General features: G+C 33.3%; 2 protein-coding genes across 3 annotated transcripts in view; one reads left to right on the top strand and one right to left on the bottom strand.

Moving 5' to 3' along the window:
• The first annotated feature begins 1,589 nt into the window (after window positions 1-1,589).
• LOC123684214 (REST corepressor) lies at window positions 1,590-13,656 on the top strand. 2 transcript variants are annotated; one of them, XM_045623385.1, is made up of 8 exons: window positions 1,590-1,854; window positions 2,015-2,158; window positions 2,344-2,558; window positions 2,613-2,792; window positions 6,800-6,897; window positions 8,053-8,248; window positions 10,066-10,304; window positions 11,991-13,656. In XM_045623385.1, the coding sequence occupies exons 1-8, from the start codon at window positions 1,749-1,751 to the stop codon at window positions 12,178-12,180; spliced, it is 1,368 nt and encodes a 455-aa protein (XP_045479341.1). In that variant the 5' UTR covers window positions 1,590-1,748; the 3' UTR covers window positions 12,181-13,656. The 2 variants fall into 2 exon arrangements, with proteins under 2 accessions (XP_045479341.1, XP_045479342.1); XM_045623386.1 differs by lacking the exons at window positions 6,800-6,897; window positions 8,053-8,248 and having other exon boundaries at window positions 1,591-1,854.
• Window positions 13,657-15,947: 2,291 nt separating this feature from the next.
• LOC123684680 (homeobox protein unc-42) overlaps window positions 15,948-27,087 on the bottom strand; it is a 54,763-nt gene continuing 43,623 nt past the window's right edge. The window contains exons 6-7 of the mRNA XM_045624042.1: window positions 19,004-19,100; window positions 15,948-16,958 (exon numbers count right to left, since the gene is read on the bottom strand). Coding sequence (XP_045479998.1) covers window positions 16,852-16,958; window positions 19,004-19,100 — 204 coding nt within the window. The 3' untranslated portion in view covers window positions 15,948-16,851. The remainder of the gene's footprint in view (window positions 16,959-19,003; window positions 19,101-27,087) is intronic.

Here is a 27,087-nt window from a genome sequence, read left to right as displayed (position 1 = left end):
TGTGGCGGAATTAAGCCTGAGTAATCTGCTGAAACACAAGCGATTGTATATTGGGGTTGCTGTGGATGTTTTCGGCTTATTTTTTTTTCAATAGTGAACCTTTATAAGAAAAAAGAATTTAGCGCAATTCTCCTCGGAGCTAGTGTTTACGATCCCTGGATTTCTAAGGCTAAAAATCAAGGATTTTACAGAAATTGGCCACTAGGAATACCAATTTGTAATTTCAAACCTGTAATGCTATCGCTGTGCCGAAAAAAATATTTTTATCGCAAGGTTCTAACACAATTATTTTCGCTGCTTTGGTCGCTCATGTGTTGTCCTTTCAAACTCGAAGCTATGGGTTCGAATCCGTAGAGATTGAGTAATTTTTTTTACAATTCACAATTATTCAGTGTAGATACGTATTAACTTATTGGCCGAAGGTTCAAATGTCTATGAACCGGTATATAATTTGTCCTTCTATAGAAATATGATCGATAATTTAACTCCAATGTTAAAATGTGATATACCTGGAAATGTTATTGTCACTTTGACATCGATAAAAAAGATGCTTCCTTTTTTTATTGGATGAAAACTTCTCTTCCTCAATATCTAGTAAAACTGTCAATTAGTCTTTCAGATTTTTTAATTTTAAACATATAGTGCTTTTATTTTGAATCGGTCTACGTATTTAATAATTGTACCGGGTTTTTCACAATAATTTGACCCTCCCTTTAACTTTGTTACTAAAAGAGGTAAAAAAAAATTTCTCAACAAAAGTTTCACGAAATCGACTAGTGTTTTTAAAAATGATTTCAAAAAATGAAATATATACAGAGGGGGCAACATATTGATTGCAACTTCATTTTTTCAAATGGAACACCCTGTATATTTGTATATATTTGACTAGTTCTTTTTACGTATCTACACTGAATAATCTTTGGATTATTCAGTGTAGATCGTTCCAATTTCCATGCTGGGTTCTAGGTTTTCAACTTAATTACTGTCCAGCATATAGCAGTATAAATTAAATATTAGTTAAGAAAGAAAAATGTTGGTTTTTCAGGTTATGTTCCAACTAATGAACACGCCATTTAACAGAATCTGATGAATGATTTAGGATTCAAACTTATTGGCATTCATCTCGTTCTTTCTTTCTATCAATTAATAGTAAAATCATTCCTTAAATAATCTTATTTATTAAAATAAGCCAACATCTTTGAGTACACCGTACTAATTTGAAATACAATTTATTTGTTTGGTTTGGATTTCAAACACTGACAGGAAAACTAAAATGGCGGTGTGACGTCATCACCGAACTCCTTAAAACATAGAATAGTACTATACTCTATGCCGAACTCAACCTGGTAGTTCATAAAACATTTTAAAAGTTTGAACTACTCAAATTCCATTGTAACCTGTGGACACAGAACTATTTTATCTGATATTAATTTTTTTGAGATCTGAATGTACCCAACGAATAATTGAAGAAAATCATAAAAAAAATTCAACTTAAAATGAAAAAATATATAAAATTTTTTTTCTTACTTCAGAAAAAGAAGAAGAAATGTCAAATGTCAATGTAAAAAGAATGCCTTAATGTAAGGTGTTTTGATGCAGACTTGCCATAGAGTCCATAGAGACTTGCATATCCTTCTGTTGTGAGCATTTGAATATTTAGCAAAAATCCGTATTAAGTCAGTTTTTTCCATTTATGATTCTGTAAATATTAGTCAAACTCCCCATATTCACTTGTACATATTATCAAAATGGTGTTGGCGGAAAAAAATGGTGAAAACTGTCGGAATGGACGAAGAAGTCGAGGCCCCAGTCCTAATGGGCATGCACAAGCGGACTCTACCAGTGAAGATGAAGGTAATATTTGATTTATATATCTGTGAATACTTAATTTGTTTGAACTTGGTATTATTTATTACTAATCTAAATGTCATCTCAATGAGGACTATTATGATAAAGAAGTAGTATATTTTCTATTATAAATTATTCCTCCAGAATAATCCTCTTTTTTTTTCAGTTCCTGTTGATAAAATCAGAGTTGGGAGAGATTATCAAGCTGTTTGTCCAGAATTACAGCCTGAAGGTCTGAGGCAGCCTGAACTATTAGCTGATAGAGCACTTCTAGTTTGGTCCCCCACCGAAGCAATTTCAGACAGCAAACGTGAGTTTAACTTTTGAATCTTTATATTATCAATACTAAGATATCAATTTCACCTAGTAGTATTACTCATTTCCTAACTTAAACTTAATTCATCTTATTTGAATTGTAAGGTTGACCGATGAAGAAATCTGATTCTTCTGTTGATTTCAAATTAACAAGATATAATATGTGTTAATGCTTTTCAGTTGAGGAGTATATCGTTTTGGCCAAAGACAAATATGGTTACAATGGAGAACAAGCTCTAGGTATGCTCTTCTGGCACAAACATGACTTGGAAAGGGCTATTCTAGATCTTGCCAACTTTACCCCATTTCCTGATGAGTGGACCGTAGAAGATAAAGTATTATTTGAACAGGCATTTCAGTTTCACGGAAAGAGTTTCCATAGGATTAAACAAATGGTAATAGTAATTCTAACTTCTCGTAATATATAACTAATTTTTTGATTTTTACAGCTTCCTGACAAAAGTATTGCTAGTCTTGTCAAATACTACTATGGTTGGAAAAAAACAAGAACACGAAGTAGCCTGATGGATAAACAAGCACGAAAATTACAAAATCCAAAGGATGATGGAGTAGCATCGGAAGCAGGATCTGAAGTAGGTTCTAACGAAGAATCCGATCACGAAGAAAAGGTAAGGAAAAATAAAAGACTGAAAGTTAAAAAATAATTCATTTAATGATGAAGCATTAACACAAGAAGGTGTAAAAAATTATTAAATTGCTGATATTGGGGAAAACAAAGCCCTTTGTATATAGAAAATAACAGAACAAGCACAAATGACAAGAAATGAATTGAATTATCAAATACGAGCTGAAGATACTGATAATGAAACAAGCTCCTTAAACAACCAGATATTTTTTTATTATGAGAATTTTATTGTGAAATAATTCGACGCAATCAGAATAAATATAATGTACTTATGAAATATGGAGTTGTTGAAAGAACTGAGGCATTAATTATTGATATTTTCTGTGAATATGATATTGAGGAAGTTCAAATTATTTGAACATTAGGCTTTTTTATAAAAAAAAAAACTGTTTCATTTCATTTAAACAAAGTAATTTGTTCAAAAAACGCTGTAATATATTTACCATCTGTTACTTGTGTAAATTTCTGTACAAATAATATTATTCAATAAAATTTTATCATTCTCTAAACAGAGCATTAAAAACTTATCGTGGCATTTTTTCCTTTCAGTTCAAGTTAAAACTTGTACTTTCATCTTCATTTTGTCAAAATTTAGTTAATTCCCTTAAATGAAATTCTATGGATGAACTTAATTAATTTGCATTTTCAATATTATCTTGAAACAAGAAGACAAGTTCTCAAATGAAATAAAACAAAATTAATTTCCAAAAATTTTCATATTTACATTGTTTAGCCAACTGTGTCTTCAAGTAAATTTGCTTTTCAACAATCGAAATGTAATAATGTGATAATGAATTTCAATCAGTACTAAATCCATTTGAAAAAAGATAAACTATAAGAGTGGAAGGTTCTTTTTTATGGGGGTGATTGAAAAAACGCAATGTTGCACGGTCTGTAATCGATAATAAAATAAGTCCAATTAGGTGAATTAATATTAAATTATCACTATTACCTTATAAAATTTACGAAATCACATGATTTAGGATTATTTTTTTCTTGAAAAATAATTCTATATATTAGTGTTTAAGTATTAATAAGAGAATGATGATACTACAACATGAAGAGATGATTGCAGATCACATAATTTTTCTTACGAAGGTCATATTATGACAAAAGTTTTTTTAAAGTACGCTCGTTGTGATAAATCTATTAGTGATGTTGGGGAATAATTTAGTGTGCAGTGGTGAATTGAAGAGAAACATCAGTTTCAATGGGAATTTGATTGCTGAAGTGGTTCATATGTATAATGAACAATAATGTTGCTCTTCTATCTGATATGGAAAATTATCCTATAAAAACTAATATAGGGGAAAATGCATTTTTTAAGGAAGATAGTTTTGACTTCTGAACACAATTTGGTGATCAGAATAGATTCAAACATGTAGAATCTTTCAAAGAAAAATAATAACAATAAAAAATATTGTTGAAGTAAATAATTTATTTTTCCAAATTTGTTTAATTGGCAACAAATTTCTCCAATTGTGTAATGTAAGGGAAGAAAGAGTTTTAAAATATGAGATCTTTCGAAAACTAAGTACAACATGTAAGTATTAATTGAATATCACGTGATTACACTATTAAACTTAAAATTTTTCAGGTTGCTGCTTCAGTTATATTCCAACACTAGATGTTGTCAGCGAAAATAAATTTGTAAAATCGAAAAGTTCTTCGGTAGGTTTTACAAATAGTAGACTGTTTGTGAAACACAAGTAATCTGTGTTAATTTAGTAATAATTATTTAAAACACAAGTACAGAAAGCATTTATATTCTTCCACAAGTTGAAGATTCAAAAACGAGCCATGAAGTATCAAGTTTTTGAATGAACAAGTGTTAGAATGGGCCTTCTGTACGAAAATTATACATTATTTTCTCTAATTCACTGAATTTTCATTGAAATTAATAGAATATTGTCATAAATATCGTTTAGTGCTTTTTGCATTGAAAAATGTTGGTTGGCAGAACTTAATAGATATACATGACAAGAGAGTTCTGAGTACCAACATATAATAATGAAATATAACCATGAAATCTGTGTGAAACAGATTTATTTCTACAAAATATGACACAATGAACAGATAACGGATAAAGAATTAGGGAATAGTTATTTATAATACAAGTGCAGAAGGCATTGATATTCTTCCACGAGTTCAAAATTCAAAAACGAGCCACAAAGTGGCGAGTTACAACAAAAAAAAACATTTTTGTATGTGATCGATGATAATAATCCAGAATATAAGCAGTTTTCATCATTAACACTAATTCTTTGAACTAAAGAGGATCTCGTCAGGTTTACATCATCTAATCTATTTAACCTGTATGCATCATGCGTGTTTTTTTAGTATTAACGTAATTTTATCTTGTTGTAGTATCATTATCTATAATTAGTTTATGAGGAGAGATTTTGAGTTTTCACACTTTGTTGGCAAGATAGTACTTATATAATTTAACTTAACTGTAGTTAATTCATGTTTTGTAGTTTATTTTAATCAAAGCAATAGATATGGCTATATTTTATAATATTTCATTGCTAGAAATGAAATATATATTTTTAATTCATCAAAGGAGAAATGTGCATCAATTTTATTTCGATTTATTCATTTTATGAAGCAGTAAATTAGAACAGTTTGGTGTGTTACTTAGATTACTTAACATTCGAATAATTCTTACTAACAAAAAAAAAATGGGAAGCATTATCAAGATATATGTATGAAATTAATTCTTAACGTAATACATTCAATAGACAGTGTTTTAGTCGATTTTGCTCTTTGAAGATTATATTCAATTTTAATTTTTTTTATTTTTCAACTTTCTAAAAGTTTATTTTTCTTCTATAGGCCACCTAACACTGAATCCGTAATCCTCTTAGGTATATTAGATAACCTATAGAAGGCAAGACAACTGGAATATCAAGAAATGCACATGAAGATGGAACGTATTCCATCGGAATGAAATGACAATTATTTCTGACTGTTTAATTCTATTATATTGTTGAAAATTATGTATTATATACATAAATTGAATAATCTTAAATTATTTTGATCTAAAATATGTGTTTATTTTGATTCTCGTGATTACTTATTGCAGTAATATACATTGAGGAAGCACATCTAATTTTAAAATGAAAATACCTTTGAAAGGTTAGTGTTTTATACCTGTAATTTTAAAAAAGTTCACATGACAAAAAGTTATTAAACACAATGGTGGATCAAATAATTATTTAATTATGATGTAAATTGTTCGTCTTTAAGGAAGATTCGAATATGTTTTAAATGTTGAAATGTATTTCAAAATATAATTATGGCACAATAAACAAAATAGAATATTTCATCTCCGATTCATTATCAGTGCTAAATATATTTTGAAATAAAAATCATTCCATAGAATTTATAAGTGAACTATATTTTTTTGGAAAATTATAGTCATTGATTATAATCTCAGCTTACTTTTTTTTTATCTTTTTTCTCAAATCAAAAGTATATATTCTGAATTTTTGAAATAAACCTCAATAAAGGTTTTGTATTATTTTGTATATATCTACCAATTGTAGAAATGAAAAAAGAATGAATATATAATTTGAAATAAAATGAATGTAGTTTATTTTGAACGAAGTATCTATACTATAAATTACAACAAACTAGTCAATTTATTTTTACATGTAACTGATTTTACCCTTCAAACCATACATTGAATGCATCATGACAAGAATAGCATTTATCTGCTGAGTTTATAGATATTAAAATTCTATTATTCCCACTTTAAATTACAATTCGAAAATGTTTTCAAAAGAAAACTCATCAAACAATAAAATTGTAACTATGTGATTATCATTAGTAAATTTTCATACATCCAATCATCTTTTTCAAAGATGTTCATGCGTCGCTTCAAATGAACTACTATTGGGACTTATTGATTGAAATGAACCGTCTTGTAATTTATGTTGAAAATAATCAATCGGATCTTGACATTAAGACTTGTTTGTTGATATACAGGGTGAGGGAGGTCAGTGTACCAATTGTGGCATCCATTGTACAATTATGCAACATACCCCCAAAGGAAACCATTGCAATTCCTGCTTTCAGCACTGGAGGTATGTAAACGTTAAAAGAATTGAATGCCTCAACGAAAAAAACTACCAGAGAGAAGAAATCGCTCAAGCAAGAAGTTGATATAGAGGATGGATAGCTATTTAAAAAAATTCCTGACCTGGTGTCAGGAGCGCTCGTTCATTCATGCTCCCTTGGAGACCACAGAAGGGTATATAGGAGATGTTATTTATTATAATCTCATTGTAGTCGGTTAGTTTATCTGAATGATAAGAGATTCTAATGATATTCGGCTTAAACATTGGAGCAATTGGAATATTGTGTCTTTTTAACGAAAATGTTTTATAATGTGTAATATTTTCTATACCTTCCTGTGTATATTATATTGAAGAAAAATTATTTTTTATCAATATTATTAGTTTATAGTTCGATGAGTGAATGCAATGATATAAAATTCAACATAATCATTATAAACGTAATTATTACATCCATTAGAATGAATACAAGGGGTAAAAATAAAATTATCGATGAAGATATGAAAAGGACGATAAAATCAGGCAAATTATTTGTAAATTTTACCAAGTACTTCTATTTCTATAAATGATGAAATATTGAATTTTTATATACTTACGTATAGTTTTTTAATGGTTTATATTCAAATTTTGTACAATCTATGGAATCTTCATTAGTGGATTAGGTAGATCTACGTATGAGTATCAAACGCGTAATTTCTTCCCTCTGGTAATTGTCAATTATTTTTGTAGTTGAAGATCTAAAGGCATTTATATTCATCGAGAAATATGGATGATAGGAAATTATTGCATCACGAAATTTGGATGGTGCTATTTTCAAATTTTTCGTTTCCACGCATTTCTTTGAGTTTAATTTTTTCATTGTGTTCATGGAATAATCGGATAGATCCAGGGGTGTTGCATAATTATCAAGATTGCATTACTTATACCTTATGTTTTATCCACCAGATGGGTGGTGAAACCAAATGGCACTACATGAGACAACAAAGGCTTTTCTGGAATGAATAACCTATAATTTCCCGGACGCTTTCCTCCTTACATCCTGATCCAAACCATAAAGCTAGTTTTACCGAAGATTAAGACCCTTCAGTTCCTCATTTCGATGCAATAATTTCCTATCCGCCAAAGAAACCTAATCATTAATATTAGTGACCGTGTGTATGACAGACGAACAGGTATGCAGAGGCCTACTTCAGGACCTGTTGGAGGTAAGCGGGGCAGCTCGCTTGGGGGTAGGCACAAGCGCAAACCCCCCAGAGGAATGTACATCAGCCACGATGATTTGGCAGCCATGGCATCCGGTCAGACAGGAGTGCAACTGCTTAAAGCTATGGATCGGGAAATTGACTCTCTTCAAAGACAAGTGAGTACCCCTCCAAAGAATGCATTCTCATCCTTGCAGTACCCTCCTGTACCCTCACCTAAGACACACCATTTTTTAGGTTTTTATTGGTCGAAATTCAATCACGCTTATCCAAATTATGTTCAGTTATGTATATATTTTTGTGCCTTTACCTGTAGTGCCTTTTGGTTTTTTGACGAATTGATTATATGTTACGATGGATATATTACACTGGATAGTGTGAAGCATACACATATTGTTGTATAATCTGTTATAAGACCTTTAAGGTGAAATCTTCACATGAAACTGTTTCGAACAATTTTTACAGTTATTATTGTTTTCGTTTGCTTTGCTTTCGATGTGAAGCACATACTGGACTGGTAAATGAATTCGGAAAGATAGTATATTCAATGTTATTCCAGATAATACTCAAAGGAACAGTGCAAGAATCAAAATATCAGTCGTCTCTGTCAATGTCAATTTGGGGATGGTGAGTGGTGACAGTTGCTGCCTGATCTAGCTCTGTGGCTTGAATATTGGTCACTCTGCAACTGTGGGTTGGGTTACGACAATTTATTCCTTTGTATAGGAGGAATTAATCAACGAAAAACAAAATCTTGAGTGTTCTCTAAAATAACGTTGAATATCTTATCCTAAAGAATGCATTTACCAAATCTGTATATCTACTTAACTTACGATCCTCCAGCAATTGTTGCTCGAAGATTCATATACATGATTTCTCTGAGATAAAAGTGTTGTCCTCAAATTGTGAAATATTTTAGGGGGGTATGGAAGGATATTCATTATAAATATCAAAAAATTGACAACTTTGTGTCTATTCCTCCACAATAATATATCTTCATGATATATTATTAGTATTATTTTTTTGTATATTGTTAAATAGGCCTTGTCACCAGTACTTGTACTGTATTAGAGGTCAAGAATAAAGAAGTAAATAAATAAAAAAAATAAAATATTTGGTTTATTTTTGTCTTGGAATAATTCCAATTCTAAAAATGACAAAATTAATAACCAACCAAAACAAAATTTAAAATAACTAAAACCGCACAAATTGAGTAAATGGTTAACGAATTGAATTATTAAATTAACATAAAGACAGACGTACGTTTCTGAATTTTTGTATTTAATAATACAATTTTTCTCATCAGTGCCTTATAGTTCAACAAAATTAATGAATTTACCAATTCACCACTTGTATATCTACTTCAAAAATATTGCAATATTTACTGAAGTAATTGCTTTCTCTGTGAATCCTTACTAGAGAAACAGTTACGTTTAGTTAGTTTGATGTTCCCCAATTGCAATTTTTGTGAAGTAGATATACAAGAGGTGAGTTGGTTAATTCTGTAATTTTGTTGAACTATAAGTCACTGATGAGGAAAAATTGTATTATTAAATACAAAAATTCCGAAACGTACGTCTGTCTTAATGTTAATTTAGTTATTCAATTTGTTAACCGTTCACTCAATTTGTACAGTTTTAGTTATTTTGAATTTTTTGGTATTTATTTTTATTAATTTATCAATTAGACATCTCTGTGGGTAAGTAACATTTCCACCTTTTTTCTCTTATATTGTTACCGATTGGTTCTCTTGATATTGTTAGCTATGCTTTGTGTATAGCGTTCTGGTAAACATGTGAAGTGTTAGTGTCTTTTTAAATTTTCTACTCTTGTTGAAAATATAATCCTATATCGTAATAATATTTTGTTGATGCATCTATTTGTTATACAACGACTGGTTACATCCCTAATTTCTGGGAGTAAATTAATTTTATGATAAATAATAATATTCTAAAAGCCTTTTCCATAATTTCAGGTACAATTGAATAAGCAACATATCAGTTCGTTGAAGAGAAAACACTCAGACTCACTTGAAGAACTAAGGGCTAACAATGATGGAAACATGAGGATTAACGCTAGATGGACTAATGAAGAACTCCTGTTGGCGGTGCAAGGAGTAAGAAAATATGGAAAAGACTTCAAGAGCATTGCAGAAGTTTTGGGCAACAAAACCGAACACCATATTCGAAACTTTTTCGTCAATTATCGCAAAAGGTAAATTTATAGATCTGCATGAATAATTATGTCAGTAGCAGGTACAAGGGGTGCAACAAACTGATAAGGTAACAGGCCAATTGAAAAGTCCCCGGTCTACCATAGTAAAACACATTTTTTTGGCAAAATTCGATTTTATTATTCAACATTGTTGCCTTAGAGGGCGATACAGCGATTATAGCGATCTTCCAACTTTTCGATACCATTTTTGTAGTACGATTTGTCTTTCGCTTCGAAATAGGCCTCAGTTTCGGAGATCACTTCTTCATTGGCGCTAAATTTCTTTCCAGCAAGCATTCTTTTGAGGTCTGAGAACAGGAAAAAGTCGCTGGAGGCCAGATCTGGCGAATACGGTGGTTGAAGAAGGAATTCGAAGCCCAATTTATGCAATTTTGCCATTGTTTTCATTGATTTGTGACACGGCGCATTATCTTGATGAAACAGCACCTTTTTTCATCAAATGGGGTCGTTTTGAACGATTTCATTCTTTAAACGATCCAATAACACTATATAATAATCGCTGTTGATGGTCTGGCCCTTTTGGAGGTAATCAATGAATATTATACCATGCACATCCCAGAATACTGATGCCATAACCTTGCCAGCTGACTCTTGTGTTTTTCCTCGCTCTGGATTCGGTTCATCGTGTGCAGTCCACTCTGCTGATTGTCGATTGGACTCCGGAGTGAAATGATGCAGCCAGATTTCATCCATTGTCACATATCGACGCAAAAATTCAGGTTTATTGCACTTAAACAGCTTCAAACACTGCTCAGAATCATTAACACGTTGTTGCTTTTGATCATTTGTGAGCTCGCGCGGCACCCATTTTGCACACAGCTTTCTCATGTAGGTACAAATATTCGTGAATGATTTAAGATGTACACGTTAAGATGATATCTTCACAATGTCTGCTATCTCGATCAACTTCACTTTACGGTCGTTCACCGCCATCTGTGCATCAGACCGGGGACTTTTCAATTGGCCTAATAGTTGGAAATTAAAAACCAACCTACAAGCATAAGAATTATCTTTTTTGGATGGAATTGCCAAAAAGAATTAGAGAAATTACTGAGCGTGTTCAATATGATGAGCATTGTTTTCAATATAAGCTGTTTTTGAGTCGCTCAAAAAAAATCTTCAGCCATTTTGGAATTATTTGGAAAAAAAGGAGTTTTTTGTTTCTTAACTTTTCAATTACAACACCTTGCGTTCTGGAAGCAAGGACCCACATTTTTTCATTCAATTTTGCCATTGTTTTCATTGATTTGTGACACGACACATTGTCTTGATGAAACAGCATCTGTTTTTTCTTCAAATGGGGCCTTTTTGTAACGATTTCATCCTTTAAACGATCCAATAACGCTCTATAATAATCGCTGTTGATGGTCTGGCCCTTTTGGAGGTAATCAATGAATTTTATACCTTGCGCATCCCAGACTACTGATGCCATAACCTTGCCAGCTGACTCTTGTGTTTTTACTCGCTTTAGATTCGGTTTATCATGTGCAGTCCACTCAGCTGACCAGAGTTTTCTGTTCCTTAACTTTTAGTTAGTATTTCACGTTTGAAAGAAATTCGTTCCTATATTCATTAGTATTCTCACTACTGTCATAAGTGTCACTATTAAAACACCCCGCATCATTAAATCAGTTAATTATATTAGCATATCTTCCCTTTCTACAGATATAACTTGGATAACATTCTGAAAGAATGGGAAAAAGACAATGGACCACTACCCGATGATGAATTAAAGATGGATGTTGACGAAATGCCAAACGACGACGTAATATGCATATCTCCTGTATCTAACGGCGGTTGCAATAACAAGAAAGAAGTGAAAAACGGCAAAGTTGCCCCGGTTACAACTAAATGATTGTCTCGCGTATTGAACTTTTGGGAGACGACAGTGTGATAACTATGATAAGGAGATTTTTGTGTACAGACCCACTACTTATCTAGGCGAGAACTGGCTGCCTGTACCTGAATATATTTTTCATAACGGAGTATAATCCCTCTGTATATTAAAAGTAGACTTATTGATATCACTACACAATTTCTAACCGCATATTTAGATATGTAGATGATACGATCCTCCTAAAGTGGATTTGCAATAAAAATTGCTGGATCTCGCAGATTTAAGGCGGAGCCTGTACTTTAATTTGAGAATTATAATTATATCGACATTTTTCCAACTTGCTGTAATTTAATATTTCTTGTTCTTAATATTATGGAATTATAAGAGGATATTTTCTATAATCATCACAATTACGAGTATGTGAGTGAAAAATAATTATATTGAATTGTAATTAATATAAAACATTGAATAGACGAAAAATGTTTCTATAGACTTATTTTGATTGAGTAATTTTAAGGTAAAAAAATGTATTAAGGTATAAATATGAAAAAGCCTCTTCTTCAATTCGAAATGCGATTAATTTGTTAAATTATAATCGAGGTAAGTTTTGATTGCTGATACAGGGTGGTTCCTAACTGTGGTACGAAACTTCAGACAGTGATTCTTGAGGTCTTTCAAGAAATGAAGGTCCTAAGAGTTGCTTAGGTTTTTGAACTTCAACGCTCTGTAAAAAAGGTTCTTCGAACCTTTTTTCCTTAAAACGATCTAACAAATCATCCTCTGAAGTTTCGTATCGTTGTAAGGTATTGCCCTGTATATTCCTTCATTTTATTCAGTGGATTAATGTTCCAATATAAAAATACTTATCTCTGTATTGATTTCAAGTGTTTCTACATGCTGGTATGGACTAGCAATAACAAACCAGTAGTGAATCTTTTTTTATATCAATCTACATATTTTCCAATAATAAATAAATGAAAATAACAAGAAGTGTTTTCATTGTATTTTTTAATTGTAGTTTCGGATTCGCTTTTGTTTGAAGGTTGTTCGGCATGCATTAAATATGTTAAAAGAGGAATTACTGAAGAATATTCAATCGACGTTAACAACATTTAGTCAACTCCATTCATTTTCAGAATTGGTCCAAGGAAAAGTTTTGTTGCATGTATTTCGTTTATTTTTTCCATGACTTCTGCTTAAAATGAAGTAGAAAATGTTTTCCCACTCCTGAATGATGTATTTTTAGAAATTAATCTCAAAATCGACTTTCATATTTCTACTTTTATATAAAATTATTTTTTTTATTTATGTTCATAAAGAATGGTTTTGTTTTTGTTAAATAGCGTTTAGTGTAATTATGTTTTTAGAGAAAATCTGTTCATTCAAAAGCTATAGAGGCAAAATCATTGAGAATTAGGATTTTTTGTTTTTATACCTTTTTTAAGTTCAATTTATTTATGTAAGACTTGTACCATATTATACTGATCATTCTTACATTACTCTTTTATTCCTTGATCCACTTTAAGCCATATTTCATTATTGGGATTTCTGAAACAATTATCAATGTTTATTAATAATAATGATTTATTTTCATTCTGAAAATATAATTAATTCTTAATCAATAAATTGTCCCTACTCATGTTCAAAATACTTGAAACGAATGAAATAAATCCGTCCATAGCTGCAAAAGGTATTAGCATGCAATTACGTACTAAAAACGGTCCTTAAATCACATCAACCAACTCATGATATAGCGCATCCACCAGTTTTTTTTTTTTTTGATTTGCCTATATAGCGAAATCTAGGAAAAGTAGCTAGAACTAAGCTTTGATAATTACAACTGCGTTACAGGAATCTACTCTAGATTTTGCAAGCCTTAGATTTATGCCACCAGAGGGCAGAGCAAATCCTCTAAAAAATGTCCCCAAAAAACTCGAAATATCTAGAAATTGAGACGTTTTAGGAGCAAACTGATTGCAGATTTGTGTTCGCTGTGGTCAACTTCTTCTTCTATCAAATTTTCGGGCCAAAAAAATTTTTTTTCGAAATTCACATAAGGTTATATAGTATATATTATATTATTGGTTTTTTCGAGAAAATCGACCGATCAAATTTTGAACATTTTATGGTATATTTGAAGGGTTTCGAGGATGCAGATATCGAATTAGGCATCGGTTTCGATCAGAAAAATTTGTCTACACATTTAAAGCACTATTTTTCTAAAAAATTCGCAATATCTCGGATTCGAGAGTTGTTAAGAAGAAACCGACTGCAGGTAGATATTCAACATTCAAAAATTTTTCTAGAAATTTATCTTGGTTTTTCTGAAAAAATCAACCAATCGAATTTTCAGAGAGTTCCAAAGTAGCAGAACCGAATTAGGCAACGATTTTCACCAGAAAAAATTTTCTACACCTCAAAATCACAGAAATGTCTCAGTTGTGGGGCATGTGTGCTCATTTTGCGAGCTTCAGATTCGAACCACCAGAGGGCAGACCAAACCCCATTACGAATTTTTGCACATAATTCGAAATAATTTAATTTAGGGGGCACCTAGGGAGGAACTGATTGCAAATATGGATTCAGCATTGAAAATTCTTCATAATATCAAATTTTGAAGTCGATCTGAATCAAAAACTTTTTTTAGCAAAAAAATATCCAAGGTTATAGTCTTGGTTTTTCCGAAAAAATCGACCGATCGAATTCGAACATTTTATAATATTTTTGGGAAGTTTTGAGGTCGTAGATACTGAATTAAGCATCTATTTTCATCAGAAAAATTTTTCTAAACCTTAAAAGCTCAGTTTACACACAACTGAAGTTGTGGGGCATGTAAACCCATTTTGCAAACCTCAGATTTAAGACAACAGAGGGCAGTCTGCTCGCTCGAAAATTTTTCCACAAAACTCGAAATATCTCGAAATTGAGACCTTTTAGAGGCAATCCGATTGCAGATTTGTGTTCGCCGAGGTCGAATGCTTCTTCTATCAAATTTTCATGCCAAAATTTTTTTTTTATGGTTTTTTCGAGAAAATCGACCGATCAAATTTTGAACATTTTATGGTATATTTGAAGGGTTTCGAGGATGTAGATTTCGAATTAGGCATCGATTCCGATCAGAAAAATTTGTCTACACATTTAAAGCACTATTTTTCTAAAAAATTCGCAATATCTCGGATTCGAGAGTTGTTAGGAAGAAACCGACTGCAGGTAGATATTCAACATGGAAATTTCTTCATGATATCAAACTTTGAAAGTGATCGGATGCCAATTTTTTTTCAGCAAATTCTCAATATATAACAGCTCCCAGTTCTTTCTGAAGACAGCTAATGGCTGATAGGTGTTCAATATTGAATATTCTTGGTAATATCAAAATTTTGATCTGATCTGATCGTTAACTTTTTTCGGAAAGTTGTACTAAATATACCAAACAAACGTCTTGTAGGCGGATGCGCTTAAATATAGCACATTCACTGTAAATTACTAGGATTTGGCGATATGGCGACATCTAGGTGAAATAGCTCAAAGCAAGTGTTGATGCAGATGTATACATTACAGGAACCTACTTATGGTTGGTCCTGCCAATAATAAGTTCAGTAAATTGGGTATAGACGGCTTACAGGCGAATTCTTTAAAATTGAATTTTTCAAATTTAAAGAACTGACATAATTGAGGTGCGATCATCACTTCTGTATTGGGACTGAAAGCATACACCTATTTAAACTAATTTAGCAATTTTCGGTAAAAAAACAAACTGTCTAACTGCATGTAAATAAAAGAGAATATCTTATTCACAATTTTTTATTAATCGTTTTAATGTCATAGTATTTACAATTTTACATGAATATAACCTATCTAATCGAAAGAAGGAACATACACAAAATACATACAAGTCGAATATAACACTTAACAAACTATAAATTACCGGAAATTATTTTACATAAGGTATCTCATAGTGGTAGGTATTCTTATCAAAAATTCAACGATATTCTTCTAGACATTCACAGTATCGAAATCTTAGAATGAGGAGCACATATACATATATAAAACGAAAGTATTTCCTTGAAAATTCCAAAATCACAATTTTCGGCATCTTACAAAACTTTGTGTTATTCTTGTCCACTCATTTCTCAAAATCTGTAGAAATCGTGAATACCCTCATCAATTTTTGATAATTCGGTATTTTCAAGGCTTCTTCCGAATTTTTCCTTATATTAAAACATTGATATACGTTCGTATTTTACAAGAGACAAAATCATTCCGGTTCATGAAGATGATCTTTTTTTTGCGTTGAAAGGCTATGTTAAGACTGCAGTGCCACAAAGGCGCTTTTTTTGCAGAAATTTATATATTTTTTCACATATCCTTCGGGAATCTAGGTCCTAGTTAAGTTCGTTTCGTTTCTTAACATTCTTTCATCTTTGAAACAAAATTCCATTAAAATAATAAAAAATATGTATCAAAGAATTAATTTTGCATTTATATTTCTACATATTCGTGTGATTAAATGATAATAATAAATAAATAAGTTTCTCTCTTCCAAAAAACACATTTTTGGGTAGATTTCTTCTCGGAGATCTGTGATTAATTTTGGAGAAACGAAAATTCTTTAACATCTTGTACAATATGATGAGTAATATTGCCCGATATACTATAATATTTGAAAGTACTTTCCGAAATGGTTCATCATTACGTTTGGTATTGCAGCATGGGTGCAGCCAGATTTGGATGATGGGAGGAGTTCATCCTCAGGGCTGACAGACTTTTGTTATACCAGTCATCTTCGGCACTCATACCTGAAATTGAAAATAATATTGAAAATTCTAGACTTAGAAAACTATGAAAGCTACACCGTCATTTTTATTTCTGAAATTTATGAAGATCTCGTCATAAAATTAGGCCAATTGAAACGTCCCCGTCACCGACGAAAAAATCAAAAAAGTTCACATAATAATTTTGAATTAACATAAAGTGAAGTTGATCGAGATAGCAGACATTGTGAAGATATCATCTGAACGTGTGAATCATATCATTCACGAATATTTGTGCATGAGAAAGCTGTGCGCAAAATGATGGGTACCGCTCGCGCGGTACCCATCATCGATCAAAAGCAACATCGTGTTAATGATTCTGACCAGTGTTTGAAGCTCTTTAAGTGCAATAAACCTGAATGTTTGCGTCGATATGAGACTATGGATGAAACATGGCTCCATCATTTCACTCCGGAGTCCAATCGACAGTCAGCTGAGTGGACTGCACACGATGAACCGAATCCAAAGCGAGGGAAAACACAACAGTCAGCTGGCAAGGTTATGGCATCAGTATTCTGGGATGTACAAGGTATAATATTCATTGATTACCTCCAAAAGGGCCAGACCATCAACAGCGATTATTATATAGCGTAATTGGTTCGTTTAAAGGATGAAATCGTTAAAAAACGGCCCCATTTGAAGAAATAAAAGGTGCTGTTTCCTCAAGACAATGCGCCGTGTCACAAATCAATGAAAACAATGGCAAAATTGCATAAATTGTGCTTCGCATTGCTTTTGCATCCACCGTATTCGCCAGATCTGCCCCCCAGCGACTTTTTCCTGTTCTCAGACCTCAAAAAAATGCTCGCTGGAAAGAAATTCAGCGCCAATGAAGAAGTATTAGCCGAAACTGAGTCCTATTTTGAAGCGAAAGACAAATCGTACTACAAAAATGGTATCGAAAAGTTGGAAGATCCCTATAATCGCTGTATCGCCCTCGAAGGCAACTATGTTGAATAAAAAAATCGAATTTTGCCAAAAAAAATGTGTTTTACTATGGTAGACCGGGGACTTTTCAATTGGCCTGTTATCCCTGTCAATTTCGTCAAAATTTGAATTCTCCTAGCCCAAAAGTTCCAAGAGTTATCGACCGATCGAGCACTATACAAGCTCCAAAAGCTCCCGTCTCTCCCTAAGTGCTTTTCTCGTTTTTTGCGATATATCCCACCCGTAAAAAAGACCGAGAAAAATGCGGGGAAACCGGAAATGAAAGATGCTTCCGGTAGACAGATCTAGGATTAGTGGAGACGCCTCCAAGAAGTTCCATTTCCGATGTAAGATGGACTTCGCGGTTAGAATTTCGCTGGATCGATACCTTCTTAAAATAAATACCCAAGGGCGAATCAGAAACCTGGCTGAATTTGAAACACATTCAGACAAAACAGAACCGGAAATAGATAAATTGAAAAGCCGGCTGAAGTTCAGGATTTTATTGTTTCTTACAAATGGGGCAAGAAACACATATTTGATCAATAACTGTAATGAATCCAGAATCCAGACTTAGCAGTTTAGCTTTCAATTGCTATTAGAAATGATGGTGGGAGTCGAACTTAGTCCATATTATTATCAAAAAAACTTTAATTTGTCTGTTATTTCCAATAAGAAAACAACTCAAAGAGAAATTATTTTAAGTCCACTGAAATTCACGCAATTTACGTTTTTAATATTTATTAACTTTTCAAAACTCGAATGAAAAGTCCATCAGCCCACTGTTAAATTTTAATTTCTAGGTTTTTCAGAAGATGTGAAAGATATTCACATGAAATTTGATACGAAAAATCAGTTGTTTTACTATCCTCAACTCGAAAATATGATCCTTGAGTAGTGAAGGCAAAAAATCAAAGAATTAAATTCTGAAAAATCGATATTCCTATAAACTGCGGTGAGAATATGAAAAAAAAATAGTTTGGCTGATTCTTTATTGTGATTTATTCAAGAATCCTCATCATTCAACTAATGTGGAAGTGCTCTCGAAGATTTCCGTTACCACAGAAAATGCTTATCGGCCTGATTACAAAAAAATTACTTACTCATTGCATCTTGTCTCATTCCTGCTACTGTTGTCATGTTTGAGCCATGCGACATGGAAAATGACTGAGCCATCCCTGGATACGTTGAAGCTGTCATCTGTTGAAATTTAGAATTAATTTTCGAGTGATCAAGTTATAACAACAAAATGTTCTCAAATTAAATTAGCTGATCAAACTATTGGTATCAAGCACAATTTAAGAATATATTCAAATTTTGTTTGGTTGTAAATTCCTCGTTCCATACTCTATCTATTTGGTTACTAGTGGAACCTGACAAATTAATATTGAAAATATGAAGAAAATCTCCACAATTACATAATACGTATTTTTTAATACATTTACATAGGCGCACAATTATGCTTTCGTCGTTTTCTTTCCGAAACTCGAGGCTTTATTGTAAAAAACTGGTTATACATTTATGATTCAAAGTATTGTCCATCGCTGGACAAGATTTTATTATTTCTAAGTTTTACTACCAATTAAATTGGAATAACAATTTAAGGATTACATTGTGTAACTGCAGTTTCGAACTTATTTCGAACCATTCCCAAGAACTAAAGACTAAGAACTACGAACTAAGAACTAATGGTGGGTTAATGCACCAGTCCTAAGAACTAAGACTAAACCTTAGAACTAAGAACTGAACGCTAACAAATCAATGATGGCGTTTATGCACTTTACCTAAGAACTAAGAACTAACACTAGCACTAGAAAGTTGACCAACTTTCAACTAATGGTGGGTTTATGCACCATTCCTAAGAACTAAGGACTAATAGTGGGTGTATGCACCGCACCGTTCCTAAAAATAAGGAATGAAAACTACGAACTAAGAACTGAACCTAAGAATTCAATTCAGTAGCGTTTATGCACTCTCTTGTTAGTTCTTAGTTGAGGCATGCGCACGTGCTCGAACTATTTTCTATTTGTTCTATACTTTGATGTTTGACATTGATATTGATGCATAAACGCCACTGAATTCTTAGGTTTAGTTCTTAGTTCGTAGTTTTTAGTCCTTAGTTCTTAGGAACGGTGCATACACCCACCATTAGTACTTAGTTCTTAGGGATAGTGCTTTAACCCACCATTAGTTCGTGGTTCTTAGTCCTTAGTTCTTAGGACTGATGCATTAACCCACTATTAGTTCTTAGTTCGTAGTTCCTAGTCCTTAGTTCTTAGGACTGGTGCATTAACCCACCATTAGTTCTTAGATCTTAGTTCTTAGGACTGGTGCATTAACCCACCATTAGTTCTTAGTCCTTAGTTCTTAGGACTGGTGCAATAACCCACCATTAGTTCTTAGTTCGCAGTTCTTAGTTCTTAGGACAGGTGCATTAACCCACCATTAGTTCTTAGTTCGTAGTTCTTAGTTCTTAGGACAGGTGCATTAACCCACCATTAGTTCTTAGTTCGTAGTTCTTAGTTCGTAGTTCTTAGTTCTTAGTCCTTAGTTCTTAGGACTGGTGCATTAACCCACCATTAGTTCTTAGATCTTAGTTCTTAGGACTGGTGCATTAACCCACGATTAGTTTTAGTTCGTAGTCCTTAGTTCTTAGGACTGGTGCATTAACCCACAATTAGTACTTAGTTCGTAGTTCTTAGTCCTTAGTTCTTAGGACTGGTGCATTAACCCACCATTAGTTCTCAGTTCGTAGTTCTTAGTCCTTAGTTCTTAGTCCTTAGTTCTTAGGACTGGTGCATTAACCCACCATTAGTTTTAGTTCGTAGTCCATAGTTCTTAGGACTGGTGCATTAACCCACTATTAATTCTTAGTTCGTAGTTCTTAGTCCTTAGTTCTTAGGACTGGTGCATTAACCCACCATTAGTTCTTAGTTCGTAGTTCTTAGTTCTTAGAACAGGTGCATTAACCCACCATTAGTTTTAGTTCGTAGTCCTTAGTTCTTAGGACTGGTGCATTAACCCACTATTAGTTCTTAGTTCGTAGTTCTTAGTCCTTAGTTATTAGGACTGGTGCATTAACCCACCATTAGTTCTCAGTTCGTTGTTCTTAGTCCTTAGTTCTTAGGACTGGTGCATTAACCCACCATTAGTTTTAGTTCGTAGTCCTTAGTTCTTAGGGCTGGTGCATTAACCCACTATTAGTTCTTAGTTCGTAGTTCTTAGTCCTTAGTTCTTAGGACTGGTGCATTAACCCACCATTAGTTTTAGTTCGTAGTCCTTAGTTCTTAGGACTGGTGCATTAACCCACTATTAGTTCTTAGTTCGTAGTTCTTAGTCCTTAGTTATTAGGACTGGTGCATTAATCCACCATTAGTTCTCAGTTCGTTGTTCTTAGTCCTTAGTTCTTAGTCCTTAGTTCTTAGTCCTTAGTTCTTAGTCCTTAGTTCTTAGGACTGGTGCATTAACCCACCATTAGTTTTAGTTCGTATTCCTTAGTTCTTAGGACTGGTGCATTAACCCACTATTAGTTCTTAGTTCGTAGTTCTTAGTCCTTAGTTCTTAGGATTGGTGCATTAACCCACCATTAGTTCTCAGTTCGTAGTTCTTAGTCCTTAGTTCTTAATCCTTAGTTCTTAGGACTGGTGCATTAACCCACCATTAGTTTTAGTTCGTAGTCCTTAGTTCTTAGGACTGATGCATTAACCCACTATTAGTTCTTAGTTCGTAGTTCTTAGTCCTTAGTTCTTAGGACTGGTGCATTAACCCACTATTAGTTCTTAGTTCGTAGTTCTTAGTCCTTAGTTCTTAGGACTGGTGTATTAACGCAGCATTAGTTCTCAGTTCTTAGTCCTTAGTTCTTAGTCCTTAGTTCTTAGGACTGGTGCATTAACCCACCATTAGTTTTAGTTCGTAGTTCTTAGGACTGGTGCCTTAACCCACTATTAGTTCTTAGTTCGTAGTTCTTAGTCCTTAGTTCTTAGGACTGGTGCATTAACCCACCATTAGTTCTTAGTTCGTAGTTCTTAGTTCTTAGGACAGGTGCATTAACCCACCATTAGTTCTCAGTTCGTAGTTCTTAGTCCTTAGTTCTTAGTCCTTAGTTTTTAGTCCTTAGTTCTTAGGACTGGTGCATTAAACCACTATTAGTTCTTAGTTCGTAGTTTTTAGTTCTTAGGACTGGTGCATTAACCCACCATTAGTTCTTAGTCCTCAGTTCTTAGGACTGGTGCATTAACCCACCATTAGTTCTTAGTTCGTAGTCCTTAGTTCTTAGGACTGGTGCATTAAACCACCATTAGTTCTTAGTTCGTAGTTCTTAGTCCTTAGTTCTTAGGACTGGTGCATTAACCCACCATTAGTTCTCAGTTCGTAGTTCTTAGTCCTTAGTTCTTAGTCCTTAGTTTTTAGTCCTTAGTTCTTAGGACTGGTGCATTAAACCACTATTAGTTCTTAGTTCGTAGTTTTTAGTTCTTAGGACTGGTGCATTAACCCACCATTAGTTCTTAGTCCTCAGTTCTTAGGACTGGTGCATTAACCCACCATTAGTTCTTAGTTCGTAGTCCTTAGTTCTTAGGACTGGTGCATTAAACCACCATTAGTTCTTAGTTCGTAGTTCTTAGTCCTTAGTTCTTAGGACTGGTGCATTAACCCACCATTAGTTTTAGTTCGTAGTTCTTAGGACTGGTGCCTTAACCCACTATTAGTTCTTAGTTCGTAGTTCTTAGTCCTTAGTTCTTAGGACTGGTGCATTAACCCACCATTAGTTCTTAGTTCGTAGTTCTTAGTCCTTAGTTCTTAGGACTGGTGCATTAACCCACCATTAGTTCTCAGTTCGTAGTTCTTAGTCCTTAGTTCTTAGGACTGGTGCATTAAACCACTATTAGTTCTTAGTTCGTAGTTTTTAGTTCTTAGGACTGGTGCATTAACCCACCATTAGTTCTTAGTCCTCAGTTCTTAGGACTGGTGCATTAACCCACCATTAGTTCTTAGTTCGTAGTCCTTAGTTCTTAGGACTGGTGCATTAAACCACTATTAGTTCTTAGTTCGTAGTCCTTAGTTCTTAGGACTGGTGCATTAACCCACCATTAGTTCTTAGTCCTCAGTTCTTAGGACTGGTGCATTAACCCACCATTAGTTCTTAGTTCGTAGTCCTTAGTTCTTAGGACTGGTGCATTAAACCACTATTAGTTCTTAGTTCGTAGTTTTTAGTTCTTAGGACTGGTGCATTAACCCACCATTAGTTCTTAGTCCTCAGTTCTTAGGACTGGTGCATTAACCCACCATTAGTTATTAGTTCGTAGTCCTTAGTTCTTAGGACTGGTGCATTAAACCACTATTAGTTCTTAGTTCGTAGTTCTTAGGACTGGTGCATTAAACCACTATTAGTTCTTAGTTCGTAGTTTTTAGTTCTTAGGACTGGTGCATTAACCCACCATTAGTTCTTAGTCCTTAGTTCTTAGGAATAGTGCATAAACCCACCATAAGTTCGAAACTGCAGTTACACAATGTAATTATTAAATTGTCATTCCAATTTAATTGCTAGTAAAACTAAGTAATAATAAAAACATGTTTTAAGAAGAAGAACACTCACAAAACCAATTCGAACCATAGAAATCTTACTTATAATAACGAATCCATCACGAAGCAAATAAGCAACGTCGTATTAATTACTCAAATAAAACGACAATCCCGATATCAAAACAGGGAATCGCTCGCGATGCGAAATTCCCATTTCGCAGTTCCATCATCCGCGCGTTTCCCACGAATGCAAATTCGCCAGTGCTTCCGGCGGCCTCTCCAAACGATGAAAATTCATTTCCACGCGGCGATGGAAATTTATTCCGACTTCGGCGAGACGGCACTGGCTTTTCGGTTATCCTCATCGAATTAAGAGAGATGCATGTAATATTCATTTTTGATATACCACCGCCTCAATTTCGTATTCGAATCACGGTTTCACGCATCCGTTGGCCTCAGCCAGGTAAAATAGCGGCCAGTTTGTGGAATTTATGTAATTAAGGTGCGGATATTTGCATCAGAGGTTTATTCCCGCGGGATCTTGATGGCGCTGCTGCTGGATGAGGCAGATATTCCTAGATGGATAAATCTGAAGTGTGCAGATTGAAGAGAATTTTTTTTCTCTATTTCTTATATGAGTACATTACAGCTCTACAGCATTGTTGTCAGTTATATTTTTCGTTTTGTGGTTGTCTATACTGACTTCCAAATTGACAAAATTCAATACACATCAATACGCTCTATAATGGTGGATTTATGCATCGTACCTAAGAACTATCTAAGGACTAAGAACTATGAACTAAGAACTAAACCTAAGAATTCAGTGGCGTTTATGCTCTCTCTTGTTAGTTCTTAGTTAAGGCATGCGCAAGTGCTCGAACTACTTTCTATTTGTTCTATACTTTGATGTTTGACGTTGATATTTATTGTGAAAAAATTAAATTAAATTTTTTCAAATACTCCTAATACTTTTCATCGATAAACACGAATAAAGAACATAAAATGATAGAAACTGGTACTCGTTAATATTGAAATTCTATGCGGCGCACGTGTACTTCTATATTTTACCTGATCCCTTAGTTCTTAGTCAATAGTTGGCCTGCTAGTGTTGGTTGTTAGTTCTTAGGCAGTGCTGCCAACCCTACCTAAATTTAGGTAGATCTACCTAAAATCGAACTAATCTACCTATCTACCTTTTTTGAGCTCGATCTACCTTAATTCAGCTCCGCGCGAACTTTACGGTTTTAGATCAACGACAAACCGTTTTACCAGTAACGTGACTATGAAAAAAATCTATTCCTTATTAACGCTCTCACATCATAATTTTTACGCACGCCATTGGATAAAAAGTTCTCCGGAGATCAGCGGCGGAGTTTCAGAAACATTCAAATGCAAAGAAAGGACCGAAATGGGTAAGAAACTAAACGATGGCTGCGCCTCAATACGCACTTGCTTGATAGAAAAATAGCGATAGTAAATATGGTGGCATGTACGTAGGAATAATAGATAGGTTCGTATTGCTCGTAGATTAATTGAATCGATCCTTATGCTTAAAAAAAAAACAGAATAAAGTAAGATCGTCGAAAGGAATGAGATGAGACCGTCTGAATGCATCGAAGGCTGCCGTCGGGAAGCAATAAAAGACCCTTTTGGGTGTTAAAATAATAAAAGTTTTTGGACAAAAAGCGTTTTCTTGCAAATTATCCACATCTGTTGAAATGAAATATTTGAAAGACTATTTATTCTTTCGTGTTCAAGTAGTAAAGAAAACAACTTTCTTTAAAGCAGGCTGTTTTAGTAGAATTGCTGAATCGGGATATTGCGATTTTGACGAAACAGAAAAGGTGTTGTTTTGTATAGGTAAGTTTTTTGCTGAATTTATCGAAAATATGAGTGCCAGTGATAGTGGAGGCGAAGAAACAAGTCGTGGTCCATTACCGAAGAAAAGCAACCAGACCAATAAGAGTGATTGCGAAAAGTTATCATTTTTTTATATATATTCAAATTTTAAATTATTACATAAATATATTTCTTTGTTTTTCAAATTTTTTTTATTATGTAAATTCTTATATTTTTTATTAATTCATCAATATTTATCAGTAATAAAGTATAATTCTATGGACTCAGTTCTTTCAAAACTCCTAAAAAAAGGAAAAAATAATCTACCTAAATTTGGCAACATCTACCTAAATTTCGAACCTCTATCTACCTTTATTTGAGCTCAGTGGGTTGGCAGCACTGTTCTTAGGAAACGTGCATAAACGCCCTCATTGATTTGTTAGCGTTCAATTCTTAGTTCTTAGGTTTAGTCTCAGTTCTTAGGACTGGTGCATAAATCCACCATTAGTAATGACGCCACACACCGCCATTTTTGGTTCTCCTGTCAGTGTTCAGAATCCAAACAAACAAATTGTCATTCAAATTAGTACGTTGTCGTTGAAGAAATTGGCTTATTTTGATAAATACGATTATTTAAGGAACGATTTTACTATTAATTGATAGACAGAAGGCACGAGATTAATGCCAGTAAGTTCGCACTTGAAGTTCAACTAATAAACACGGCTTTTTACAAAATCTGGGGAATGATACAGGATTCAAACTTACTGGTATCAACCTCGTTCCTTCTGTCTAGCAATTAATACTGAAATCGTACCTCAAATACTCTTATTTATGAAAATAATCCAATTTCTTCATAGACAACGTACTAATTTGAATGACAATTCATTTGTTTGGATTCCGAACACTGACAGGAGAACCAAAAATGGCGGTGTGTGACGTCACACTAATAGAGCGTATTGTCAATATGATATAATTTGGATTAGGAGAAATTATTTGCGACATTATTAACAATTTCTCTTTATTTTGTTAATGTTAAATCGATTTCGGCAGAAATAATTCACGAATTTAATGTGTAACTATAAATTATTTCAAAATTCGAAACATACGATTCAAATTCAAATTCCGTAATCTGTCAATTTTCATAACAGTCACTGCCAAGATACAATACAAAATTCACTGGGATGTATAATCTGAATTTTTCATTGAATTTTGACAAAATTTTCACAAAACTTGACTGAAATAGAGAAATATATAGTCTAATACTCGTTGCAGAAAGCAATTCCAACACTCAAACTTTCGCATTATTGTTGGAATAGGAGCCCATTCTGCAACTTGTTTCAGAATATACTATTTTTAAGTTCGAATTGCAGTGTTAGGACCATTGGAATCAGACGACCAATTTGGACTAAGCCAACGTTTCGTCTATACAGGGTGATTCACCGGGATGGCCTATTAGACGTTTATGGAAAACTATTCATAATTTTGGGCTGAAAATTTGCATATTGGGGTTTGAGACAATGATCTTTCTCCCTGAAATATTTTCAGATCTCTACAACTTCCGGTTATACCGGAAACAGACTACTACTTCCTTATTTCAAATCGCACTTCCAATATATCAATGCATCATTTGATAGCTTTTTTGATGACAATTTCGGCAATATGTCATACCTTGGGTAAAAAATAAACGGTTCTTGAGTTAATGGGATTCTTATGAAAAAAATGGAGGCGATGAAGATCTCATTTTCTTGTATTCATCGGCAGAAAAAGCTTTTTTCGAAAAAACCTTTATCTTTTTCGATTCTGCAAATACGTATTATTATGAGACTGT

Source organism: Harmonia axyridis, chromosome 7 (assembly GCF_914767665.1).
Source record: "Harmonia axyridis chromosome 7, icHarAxyr1.1, whole genome shotgun sequence".
Lineage (NCBI taxonomy): Eukaryota > Metazoa > Arthropoda > Insecta > Coleoptera > Coccinellidae > Harmonia > Harmonia axyridis.
The sequence above is the reverse complement of the archived record's forward strand: the minus strand, read 5'-3'. Positions and strand labels throughout refer to the sequence as shown.